This window comes from Rhinolophus sinicus, linkage group LG06 (genome assembly GCF_036562045.2).
Source record: "Rhinolophus sinicus isolate RSC01 linkage group LG06, ASM3656204v1, whole genome shotgun sequence".
NCBI lineage: Eukaryota > Metazoa > Chordata > Mammalia > Chiroptera > Rhinolophidae > Rhinolophus > Rhinolophus sinicus.
This window is the reverse complement of record NC_133756.1, coordinates 80,816,871-80,829,565: the sequence shown is the minus strand read 5'-3', so window position 1 is coordinate 80,829,565 and position 12,695 is coordinate 80,816,871. Positions and strand designations below refer to the sequence as shown.

Here is a 12,695-nt window from a genome sequence, read left to right as displayed (position 1 = left end):
TCACGTGACCTCTGTCCCCAAGGTTGGGGGCCTGCGGCCAAGATGGCGGCCTACTTGCAGTGGCGGCGTTTCGTTTTCTTCGACAAGGAGTTGGTGAAGGAACCGCTGGGCAATGATGGGGCAGCTCCCGGGCCCGCGCCTACCTCTGGACCCACTGCTTCCAAGTTTCTTTGCCTCCCTCCTGGCATCACTGTCTGCGACTCAGGCCGAGGGAGTCTAGTGTTTGGAGATATCCTTCCTCTGGAGCTGTCTCTTACCTCCTCGGATCCCTGAAGAGATCCAGCTAGGATGGAATCTGTCCGTCAGAGGGGTTCGTGTTACATGTCACTTTCCTTTAGATGAGCGCGCAGTGCTCCTTCTGTGGTCAGAGAGGAGAAAAAAGAATGTCCATTGTCTGACTTGTTGCCAACTGAGTAATCCTGGGCAAGCCATTTAACCTCTTCCGGCTTCAATTTCCTTATCTGTAGAAGGGGTACAAAATACCAATTTGGCAGGGTTATTTTAAGGTTAATCAAAAGAAAGAATGCAAGTTGGCTTTAAAAGACGAATACCTATGTAAGGTGTCATTATCTTCCCTGCCCAATATTGTGGGCGAGGAGGTAAATGAGATCAGGAGTTTGCTGCTTCCTTCTTCATATTGCTGCCACTAAACTCTGGCCTTCTTTTCACTCTTTTTAAGATGGGGAGCCCCAGGAGATAATATGTGGAAAAACCTTTGAAAAATTTAAAGAGCTTCATGTATGTTAGTTGTTATCTGGGTTCTGGTCTAAATAGCTCTACTTGGAAAGGAGGCTCCTTGACTACTCTGCACATATGGAAGGCCAGATCTGGTTCTTGCCTCGCTCCCTACAGCTTACAGGCTTCCAAGCCTACAAACTACGGGTGACACACCTGTACCAACTGAAGCAGCACAATATTCTGGCATCTGTTGGTGAGGATGAAGAGGGCATCAACCCCCTGGTGAGTCCTAGAAAGGAAATGATCCAGAAGCCTGGGAATGGTTGGTTGTTGGAGGGTGACTAGCATTCACACATCTGAGGTATGCCCACAGGTAAAGATCTGGAACCTGGAGAAGAGAGATGGTGGCAATCCACTCTGTACTCGAATCTTCCCTGCCATCCCAGGAACAGAGCCGACTGTTGTGTCTTGTTTGACTGTCCATGAAAATCTCAACTTTATGGCCATCGGTAAGCAGAAAGAAGGCAAAGCAAACACTCCAGGATTCTTTATAGATTATCTTCAAAGTTGCTTCTGCAGCTCATCTTCATTATTTTCGTGAGACCACAGTTTGGAATGGGAAAGCATTTAGTCTTGTTTTTTTAAAAATGAAGCAGTGAGTACATATCTTCATGTTAACCTTTGGAAAAGTTGGATATGAGGAGAAAGCTTGTCACTTCTAATGAGTGCTTCAAATGGTCTTTTTCTCCCCTGTGCTTCCTGGTTTTTCAGCCTCAGTGAAATGCTGTTTCCTGCTCTCCTGCAGGTTTTACAGATGGCAGTGTTACATTGAACAAAGGAGACATCACTCGGGACCGGCATAGCAAGACTCAGATTTTGCACAAGGGCAACTATCCTGTTACTGGACTGGCCTTTCGCCAAACAGGAAAGACCACTCACTTGTTTGTTGTGACAACAGAGAATGTTCAGGTATGACTAGTGTTAGAGGCAAGCAGGAAAGGCTTCTCCATTGGTCAGGGGGCTAGGGTAAGGAACTAACAAGAGAGGTAGGATTCTTACATTTTTCATTATATAGTCTTGAATCATTTGCTCAGTTTAATATTTTATTTCTTCACTTAAGATACTGGGAAGAGTTAGCGTTAGGAAAAAAACACAAAAAACTGGGCTTGTAGTAAAAGACCTGAATTTTTCCTAATTAACTTGTTAAGTGACATTGGACAAGTTGCTTTACTTCTCTGGTTCCTGGTACTCCTAATTTATAACAGCCTACTCTCAGGAATAGTTATAACAGTCAAAGATTATTGCATTTCTCTTACTTGCTGAATTCCTATAGTAGGTAGTATTAGTCATACAGAGGAAGGAAATGTGGTCCCTGCTTATATATTTAGTGGATGGGTGGTGGTTAATGGAAAAGGCAAGCAGCCAGGGAAAGTCTTAGTGTGCTAAGAGTTAAAAAGAAAGAGTTAATATGGAGAAGGCTTAGATGCCACCTCCTCAAAGGGAGCCTGTTAACCCCTTTCTTACTTCTCACAGTCCTATATAGTTTCTGGAAAGGACTACCCTCGTGTGGAGTTGGACACCCATGGTTGTGGCTTGCGATGCTCAGCCCTAAGCGACCCTTCTCAGGACCTGCAATTTATAGTGGCCGGGGATGAGTGTGTCTACTTGTACCAGCCTGATGAACGCGGGCCCTGCTTCGCTTTTGAGGGCCATAAACTCATTGCTCACTGGTTTAGAGGCTACCTTGTCATTGTCTCTCGTGACCAGAAGGTTTCTCCCAAGTAAGAACACCAGGGAGAAGGGAAAGGGAGAGGGCTGGACTTGTCCCCCAGAATCAACCCGATTTGCAAAACCCTGATGTCTACATCCTGTCGATCTCCTACTTTGATTTTATGTAGATTGTGCTTACATTTAGACTCAGTTATAATGTTTTTACTGAAAAAATGTATTTTTGCTGCAGACATTTGCTGAGCATCCCTGGTGCACTAGAGTGCTCCAGGGAATTTTGGACCTGGTATTGGTTTTTTTACTCTTTAGTCAAAATAAATTGGGGCAGAGGAACAAGGGATTGAGTAGTAGGACCCAGTATTTTTACTCTGAGCCACATGAAAGGGGCAGTGGGGTCTTCTGTATGATGGAAGTAATCCCTATCAGATGTTAGCTTGTGTTCATTCAGTACTAAACACAGTGTTTTACATACACCAGGTGCTAATTATTTTTTAAATGAATGGATGTTTGGATGTACTTACTGTTTCAGTCTGTTGCCTATGTTAGTTGTAGGATCTTATAGGGTAAGATCAGGTCTATATGTTCTCTTCTTACAACTGCCAACACAATGCTGCATGTTACGGGATGAGCTGCTAGAGGAGCCAAAGAAGTGATTTGTTTTGTGTGGGATGGGCAGCACCAAAGTTGTCATGGGAAAGGAAATAAAGGGGAGCTGAAGTGGAGAGGGTACAAACATCTGATGCTTTTCTTTCCCACACAGGTCAGAGTTTACCAGCAGGCTCTCACAGAGCTCCGACAAGCAGATTCTCAACATCTATGACCTGTGCAACAAGTTCATAGCCTATAGCGCTGTCTTTGAGGATGTAGTGGATGTGCTTGCTGAGTGGGGCTCCTTGTATGTGCTGACGCGGGATGGGCGGGTCCATGCACTGCAGGAGAAGGATACACAGACCAAACTGGAGGCAAGGCCACCAAGTTCCCAGAACTGGTCAAAGCATGCAGACATAGTTTAGGAACAGGCTCACCAAGTCCCCTTGGCCAGAGTGTTTCCTTCCCTTTAGGTTACAGACTTACTTAGCTCCCTTAGGGTAGTTACAAGGTAAATGGACTGGGATGAGACCTTAGAGGGAAGTAATGGCTGACAGCCCACTTTCAGGGTCCACTCTGCAGAGAACCTTGTGAGGTGAGGTAATATTGGTCTTGGGGGTATCTGAGAGGTCTCCCTCTGTCTAGGATCTAGGCCAGATTGGAACTTCAGGACTGTCTGGCTTGTGTGTTGTGGGTATATTCTGGGAAGATGTCTCTTCAGGACTGTTTCTACCAATTTTCTAATCTCCCCTTCCAGATGCTGTTTAAGAAGAACCTATTTGAGATGGCAATTAACCTGGCCAAGAGCCAGCACTTAGACAGTGATGGGTTGGCCCAGATCTTCATGCAGTACGGAGACCATCTCTACAGCAAGGGCAACCATGATGGGGCTGTCCAGCAGTATATCCGGTCAGTCTGGAGGCACTTTAGGATATAGCTCTGAATGCAAGGACAGGCAGCCAGATAGGCTGAAACCTGTGCTTAGGGGAAGGGGGTGGACTCCACCAGGAACTGTCCTTTTTTTCTACAGAAACTATGATGCCTTGAATGATAAGACAATATACGTTATTGGAAAGGGAATGTTTAGGGTCGAATATTACATGACCAACCAGTATGCGACTGATCTGATGAATACCTGTTATTTTAAACTTTAGCTTGACCTTTGTTAATACTCATTTCAACCTGATTCTTTAAAGGGAAAACCCCTTTTCCCTTTATCATTTCATTTATCTTTTGCTTCTACACTTTCTTTGGCATTAATTCTTGGAATTTTCTGCTCTAATAAGGGGTTTTAGGAACCTGCCTAGCTTCTTTCCCAACCTCTCTAGAATTCCTGTTTTCAGCCAACTTTAAGAACCAGTGCTCTGGAGCCTTGCTATTCCTGTGGTCCACAGTCTAGTAGCATCGATGCCACCTGGGACTTTGTTAGAAATGCAGACTCTCAGGCCTCACTCCAGACCGGCTGAAACAGAATTTGCATTTTAAGAAGATCTGCAAGTGATTCCTATGCACATGAAAGTTTGAGAAGTACAGCGATCTTGATGCTACTTGATGCATGTGTCTCCCTAGAACCATTGGAAAGTTGGAGCCATCATATGTGATTCGCAAGTTTCTGGATGCCCAGCGTATCCACAACCTGACTGCCTACCTGCAGACCCTGCACCGGCAATCCCTGGCCAATGCCGACCATACCACCCTGCTGCTCAACTGCTATACCAAGCTCAAGGACAGCTCGAAGCTGGAGGAGTTCATCAAGGTGCAGGGCGGTGGTGGTGAGGGGATTCGTCAAGAGCCCCACTGAGCATGAGCTGGCTCCACCGGGGCTTGCTATTCTTCAGCAGGTTGTAGGGAGAGGAAAAAGCTGACCTTATTAGTAAACCAGGACCCTCTGGTCTATAAACTGGGAATGCTTTATGATGCCAGAACCTCCCATGGTATCTAAGCACAAGGAAGTAGCATTGAAAGAGCCCTTTGTCCCTAGAGGAGTCCCTCCAATAGTAGGGGTGGAGGATGACTTTGGTTCTTAGAAACTTTCTGAGAGGCAGGATAATATTTTAAAAGCATGGACTTTACGTTAAGAATCTGGTCTTAGAATCAGATGCATGTTTCCTCTCCCTTCCCCAGCCCCAACCTCTCTCTGAATGATGTTATCTAATGTTCCCTGGCAGACCAAGAGTGAGAGTGAAGTCCACTTCGATGTGGAGACCGCCATCAAGGTCCTCCGGCAGGCTGGCTACTACTCCCATGCCCTCTATTTAGCCGAGAACCATGCACATCATGAGTGGTACTTGAAGATCCAGCTAGAGGACATCAAGGTAGGGGAGACTCTTGACTCAGAGCTCCATTCTTTTTTTTTTGGTTAAGGTTTGTTGGGATGACAATTGTTAGTAAAGTTACATAGATTTCAGGTGTACGATTCTGTATTACATCATCTATAAATCCCATTGTGTGTTCACCACCCAGAGTCAGTTCTCCTTCCATCACCATATATTTGATCCCCCTTACCCTCATCTCCCACCCCCCACCCCCCTGACCCTCTGGTAACCACTAAACTATTGTGTGTGTCTATGAGTTTTTGTTTCTCATTTGTTTGTCTTGTTCTTTTGTTGTTTTTGGTTTATATGCCACATATCAGTGAAATCATGTGATTCTCTGCTTTTTCTGTCTGACTTCCTTCGCTTAGCATCATATTCTCAAGATCCAGCCATGTTGTCACAAAGAGCTCTGTTCTTTTTCTAAGACATCCCGGAACAGTGACAATGCTTCCTGGTGGGTGCAACAGGAGCATACACTTACTCTGCCTTTTACCTCTCCACAGAATTATCAGGAAGCCCTTAGGTACATTGGCAAGCTGCCTTTTGAGCAGGCAGAGAGCAACATGAAACGTTATGGCAAGATCCTCATGCACCATATACCAGAACAGATGACCCAGTTGCTGAAGGGACTTTGTACTAACTATCGGCCCAGCCTCGAAGGACGAGGTGACTGGGAGGCTTCAGGCTGCAGGGTGAGGCCTCAGGGAGAATGGCCATTGCACAATAGGGATCACCTTAGGGGCTTCATGGATACCAAGCACACTCACTCTGTCTCTTCTCTCCTCCCTTACCATCTTAGGCCAACTCAGAAGAATTCATCCCCATCTTTGCCAACAACCCCCGAGAATTGAAAGCTTTCCTAGAGCACATGAGTGAAGTACAGCCTGACTCACCGCAGGGCATCTACGACACACTCCTTGAGCTACAACTACAGAATTGGGCCCATGAGAAGGATCCACAGGTGAGGCCTGGCGAAAGCTGCAGGAGGTGCTGGAGAAAAGAGTTCTTCCATCTTTTGTGGTTACTTTTGCTGCATTCTTTAGAGCAATATCACCTCACTGTTGGGAGCTAAATGGTCCCCAGTGAAGAGGAAACTGGACTCGGGAAGTGATAGGTGACTTGCCTCGTCCCAAGAGGCCTTGTGAATTTTTTTCCCTTATGTCCAGCAGCTCTACTCTCCTTCCCCAGGTCAAAGAGAAGCTTCATGTAGAGGCCATCTCCCTACTGAAGAGTGGCCGGTTCTGCGATGTCTTTGACAAGGCCTTGGTCCTCTGCCAGATGCACGATTTCCAGGATGGGGTCCTTTACCTCTATGAGCAGGGGAAGCTGTAAGAGTTTGGGGAGTTTCAAGGAAGGGGGAAGGATCCAAGTAATTTTCCAGGATCAGCCACTGAGGTGTGCCTTGCCCCGGCCCCAGGTATCAGCAGATCATGCACTATCACATGCAGCACGAGCAGTACCGGCAGGTGATCGCTGTGTGTGAACGCCATGGGGAACAGGACCCCTCTCTGTGGGAGCAGGCACTCAGCTACTTTGCCCGCAAGGAGGAGGACTGCAAGGAGTATGTGGCGGCTGTGCTCAAGCATATTGAGAACAAGAACCTCATGCCACCCCTTCTAGGTACTTGGGAGGACAGGGTGGGTGGGTAGGTGCTGGTTGCTATGCTTGGTTCATTGTTTTGTTTCCTCCTGGACCCCAATCTCAGTGGTGCAGACCCTGGCCCACAATTCCACAGCCACTTTGTCTGTCATCCGGGACTACCTGGTCCAAAAACTGCAGAAACAGAGCCAGCAGATTGCACAGGACGAGCTCCAGGTGCGGCGGTACCGAGAGGAGACCACCCGTATCCGCCAGGAGATCCAGGAGCTCAAGGCAAGGTAGTTGGCATCTGGATATGTGGAGGGGTCCAGTAAATAACCTTGTTCTTCACAAAAATATCATTAAATACTTTTAATAGACAAAAAATTATGTGGAGTGTCTTTGAGCATTTCATGCTTGAAGATCTGTTTTAATGGAGGAATTCCACAGAATGGTTTATTACATAGATCATTTTTTATTGGGCTTTGGAGGATATTATCTTGTAGCAGGCACTTTTCTTTCTGTATATGCCTATGTTTTACATTTTCTAAACACATCTAAGTTGTGGTTAGAAGCCATTCAGAAATAAAAACTTTGCTTTAGAAAATAAAGAAGGTGGATAATGTGTAAGTATATATAGCAGACATTAATGCCTACTCTTAAGTCTCATTAGCTCTTAGCATTGTAAAATATTTATAGTGGTACCTCAGTTTTCGAACGTCTCCGTTGACGAACATTTTGGTTTACGAACGCCATAAATTTTATGGATCTCTAGTATCATTAGATAGTAAAATTCATGCTAAATTTGCAGTTTTAGAGGTTGATTTTAAAGGTGTGGAATGGATTAATCCATTTTGCATTACATTCTATGGGGAAACCGTGCCTCGGTTTTCAAACGTTTCAGAACTTGGATGGTCTTCCGGAACGGATTACGTTCGAAAACCGAGGTAACACTGTATTAGAAAACAATTCATTCCACAAATATTTTCTGAGTCTCTGTTATGTCCCAAGCACTGTTCTTAACAACACAAAGAGCCTTGTCTTCATGGAGCTTACTTACATTGTAGAGGTAGAGACAGACACTAAACACGTTAAATAAGCAAAATATTATAGTATGCTAGATGGTGATAAGTTCTAAGGAGAAAATTGAGGAAAGGGAGTAAGGTGACGAGTGTGTGTGTGTGTGTGTGTGAGAGAGATAATTTATAAGGTGTTTAGGAAAGGCCTCACTGAGAGGGTCACATATCCCCCTGGGATAGCTGGACTTACTGGGAGCATACTGAGATTCACTGAAGGCCTGGTGCTGTTGTCCTCATTTGACCCTTTTTAGGTGGTAAGAAGAGCAGGGTCTTGTAGTCCCTTAACAGGGTCCTCTCTCTCATTGACGCCAGCTGCTTTCTCTCTCCACTTGTCTGTTGGCCCTGCCCTCACTGTTTGCCACTCCTTTTTGGTCTCCTTTGCCTATAGTCCGAAGATTTTCCAGAAGACCAAGTGCAGCATCTGTAACAGTGCCTTGGAGTTGCCCTCAGTCCACTTTCTCTGTGGCCACTCCTTCCACCAACACTGCTTTGAGAGTTACTCGGAAAGTGATGCCGACTGTCCCACCTGCCTCCCTGAAAACCGGAAGGTCATGGATATGATCCGGGCCCAGGAACAGAAACGAGATCTCCATGATCAGTTCCAGCACCAGGTGGGAACGACTGGAGTAGATGACCACCCACTCGGAGGCATGGGAGCATCGCAGCGCTTTTCTCTTCTCATTTGCGGAAACGAGCACTTCAGTTCTGATTCCTACTTCTCTCCTCTTTCCCTACAGCTCAAGTGCTCCAATGACAGCTTCTCTGTGATTGCTGACTACTTTGGCCGAGGTGTTTTCAACAAATTGACTCTGCTGACTGACCCTCCTACATCCAGGCTGACTGCGAGCCTGGAGTCCGGGCTGCAGCGGGACCTGCTCATGCACTCCAGGAGGGGCACTTAAGCAGCTTGTGGGAGGGGTGTGATAGTGGGGACACAGCAGTAGGGACACAAGAAGACAGAGGCAGGGCTATTGCACAGGAGTCAGGCTGACATGGTCAAGATTCCACTTTGATCTGATGTGATAGCCTTCAGGACTAAAGGGGACTTTCTTTTCCTGCCTCTTCCTTTGGCCAGCCCGGCGTTCCTCCTGTTGACTTTTTGAGCAGTGTAGATCATTCCAGATCCATGGGGGAGGGTACCTCAGCAACCTTTGCGTATGGACAATAGTTACTTTATTCTCTACCCAAGAGCACCAGGCTATGCTTGGGTCCTTGCTCCCAGAGTCTATAAATAAAAGGGTTGAAGGACTTACTCTGGGGACTTCCTGGTGATTCTTTTGTTTTTGTTTTTATTATTAGTTTCAGGTGTGATTTTTAACTGAAAATGTACTTCTCTTCTCTGTTCTCCTAGAGCTCCACTTCCCCTCTTACAAAGGTCCTTAAAGGTCATGTTGACTTGACCTCATTCCAGTTATGAGTGGGACCTGTGGCATCTTAAGTAGAGTGCAGTTTACTGAAGAACCTCTGCAAAAGACCTAATGCCTAACCTCCAAGAGCAGCCTGGATTGAGGCCCCCAAACAGTTCCTGCTCTTTAGTTTGGCTGGTGTCAATGCAGGATCTTAGCTCCCACTCCCCACACGAGAACGCAGGATATGGTAAGGCCAAAAAGGAATACCTATGGAGCCATAGATAGCGGAGTCATACCACTATATTCTCGCTGGCAGCTGGGTTGGAGACACAGGAAGCAGGAGCCACACAATCCGCAATCCGCCGTCCACTTTTCTGCCAATCAATCTCACTTGCCAACTGCAATCCTCCATGCGAACTGCAATCCGCGCCTTTCTTCAATCAGCTTCTCTGCCAACCAACCAACCCCCTAGCATAGCCACGGCAGTTTATTAGAGCTAATGGCTAACCGAAAACAGCTGATGGCCAACTAGTCACAGCTGATGACCCTCTACTACCTGAGCCAGCACTTTTCCACGCAAGGCCAAGAGCCTGGAAACTGCTCTCTGGGACTGTGTCCCCACACTCCACCCCTACAGGGTCTCACCTCACAATATATGCGACAGGCATGTTCCGTGAGGAGCCCTGTGCCATATTAGGCTATAGGCACAATGGACAGAAAGAAATGGTAGTCTTAGGAACCAACAATGGCAAATCCCTTCCATCTGGGAGGATACATGCCAGCTTTTTGTCCTGGGAAAGAAGGGTCGCTGCAACTGGCACCTTTCCCGGTTTGTGGTACCAGACCTTTATGGCAGTGCTTAGGGTCCCTTGCGTAGTTTCAACATGTAACAAAACAGGGGACCCCATAATAGGCCATAGTGAGAGCACATAGTTTCCCCCAAAATCGTCCTGGCATCGGGACCTCCATATACCACAGTCACTTGCGGTGGCCACTCGGCCACCACTCCTGGCGTCACTTGCAAATCATGAATCAAACCGGCCTCCTATGGGGCTATCAGGCCCAATCACCTACGTGGGGGCTTTTGACCCACAAGGGCGAAGTCCATTGCTGCCTTTCCCCTGATTTCAAGCATGTGGGTGCTGGCAGCAGAATGTTTCCATTTCTGCCGTGGCCTGGCTTTAACAGAGTCTCACTTGTGGTAACTTGTAATTGAATGGGAGTGGCCATTCGATGTAGCTGAGCTTCTATTGGTGGGGCCCTCCCTTCCGTGGTCTCTCATTCAGGATTCTCAAGATGTCCCATAGACGCGAGGCCCAGTTGCGATCATGGGAGGGTGTTTTGACACCCAGAGGCATTGTTTCAAAAGGCCGCTGTATCGTTCAATCATGCCAGCTGCTTGCAGATTGTATGGGGTATGAAACAACCATTGTATGTACATTCCGGCAGCCCAGCGCTGCACTTCTTGCCCTGTAAAATGGGTACCACTGTCACTTTCAATGACTTGGGGGGGTGGTCATAGAGGGCGCACAGCCATGTAAGAGCGACCACTGTATGCCGCTGATTCACAGCCGGACACCGCCAAACAAACATTAACCTCATAGCAGTGTCCACTGCTGCGAACGTATACAGTGGACCCCTGCGGGCCTTAGGCAACTGTAATCCACTTGCCAGCAAGTGAGGGGCACCCTCCCTCGCATAATCTGCTGTCTTCCCCAGGGGAGCCTCCGCCTTTGGGGGCTGTCCTGAGCACAGACAGCACAATCATAGCAGGCATCTGCTATCTCCTGCCATTTCAAAGGCAGGCCCCAGCGCCTGCTCACCTGCCACATGGTTCGGCTCCCAGCGTGCTGCAATTTCCTATGCAGCCAATGAGCCACATCAGTGGCAGGAGCCCGTTCTAACCATTAGACCCCTGCTAGGGCGTCTGCTTCATCATTACCTGGGGACACTAAGGGGGAGTGACCTGTGACATGCATTAGGGTCACCTCCTTTTTCTGCCCTAGGTCCCAGAGGTACTGCCACATGGCTTGACCCCCCAGTGGACGGTGTCCTACCAACCAGTTTTGGTGTTTCCACGTGGGGAGCCACAACATTAGGCCCCCGAACACCGCCCACCTGTCAGTACAAATAACTAGGGGCCCAGGCTCGTGGCTGATTACCATCCACACAGCCCGTAATTCAGCCCACTGGCTACTCTGGCCGTCCCAGTATCAAACCGAATGTTGTCTGTTTTGGGCTACACACCAGCCGTCCAAACAGCTGCAGCCCCTCGGCTAGAACCATCGGTAAACCAGGCATCCTCAGGTACTGGGGACTGTCCTTCTCTGTAGGGCGAGGGCTCCAAGTCCTCCCCTCTAGGCAGAGCACTTGGCTCACCCTGGGCTACAAGCTCCACAGGCCCCAGGACGTGTTGTAGCTCTGTGCTCAAAGGGCTTGAACTAAGGGTGCTACGTTGCTCCAAGTAGGCACCCCACTTGGCGAGGGTGGTGGTCTGTGCCACCCCCGTTTTGGGTCCCTGGGTCCACGTACGGACCCACCCCTGGATGGGATAGGTTGTTCGAACCAACACCGTGCTGTTCCTGTGATGGCTTCTGTGGCCACTAGGGCTGTGTACAAAGCAGCCAGCTGCTTCTCTATTAGAGAGTAGCGGACCTCCGCTCCTTTCCATAATTGGGAACAAAATCCCACTGGCAACCAGAGACACTCCTGCCATTGCCAGAGGTCCCAACTGTACCCCTCTTGCATTACATGAACATCAAGTTCAAACGGGCGACCATGGTCTACTATTTGTAGAGGCTGTGCCTGCTGTACTGCCCATTTTGTGGCAACAAAGACTTGCTATATAGCCTCTGTCCAATCCCACGAGGCCCCACTTTTTTTTTTTATCATGTTATACAAGGGCCTTACCATTTGCGCTAAATGGGGTACAAACCTCCGCCATTACCCCAACAGACCCAAATACGTCTGCAGTTGGCAGACCTTGGTCAGCTGGGGAAAGGCTTGTATTTTGTCACTAATTGCCTCAGGTATGACCTTTGTCTTACCTGACCACACAACACCCAAAAACTTGACAGATAAGCCAGGGCCTTGGACCTTTTCCTCGTTCACTGCCCAGCCATGTGACTTCAGGTGGCAGAGAAGAGAGGGAGCTGCTTGCTCTAAATCTGAAAGAGAATCAGATGTTGGTAAAATATCAACATAGTGAAACAAGGCCACAGAGGATGGGCAATCCCACTGTGCCAAATCCTAGGCTACGAGCCCGTGGCAGATAGTGGGGCTGTGCAAGTATCCTTGCGGAAGGACTTGAAAAGTCCACTGCCGCCCGTCCCAAGTAAAAGCAAACTGCTCTTGACACTCGGGCGCAATGTCAATGGAGA

The 12,695-nt window shown here is 47.9% G+C and overlaps 1 protein-coding gene and 1 long non-coding RNA gene across 3 annotated transcripts; one reads left to right on the top strand and one right to left on the bottom strand.

Annotated features, from left to right (window-relative positions):
• The first annotated feature begins 6 nt into the window (after positions 1–6).
• VPS11 (VPS11 core subunit of CORVET and HOPS complexes) lies at positions 7–9,219 on the top strand. Of its 2 annotated transcripts, none has more exons than XM_074335345.1 (16): positions 7–233; positions 816–960; positions 1,052–1,187; positions 1,484–1,647; positions 2,212–2,459; positions 3,167–3,368; positions 3,752–3,903; positions 4,564–4,750; positions 5,163–5,309; positions 5,813–6,001; positions 6,109–6,270; positions 6,498–6,637; positions 6,727–6,929; positions 7,015–7,186; positions 8,355–8,577; positions 8,704–9,219. In XM_074335345.1, the coding sequence occupies exons 1-16, from the start codon at positions 43–45 to the stop codon at positions 8,866–8,868; spliced, it is 2,826 nt and encodes a 941-aa protein (XP_074191446.1). In that variant the 5' UTR covers positions 7–42; the 3' UTR covers positions 8,869–9,219. The 2 variants fall into 2 exon arrangements, with proteins under 2 accessions (XP_074191446.1, XP_074191447.1); XM_074335346.1 differs by having other exon boundaries at positions 26–310; positions 680–960.
• On the bottom strand, positions 8,938–12,695 carry LOC141572169 (uncharacterized). The gene is made up of 2 exons (XR_012497373.1): positions 12,363–12,695; positions 8,938–10,785 (listed from the first exon to the last, which is right to left on the bottom strand). It is a non-coding gene; the product is annotated as an uncharacterized LOC141572169 (long non-coding RNA).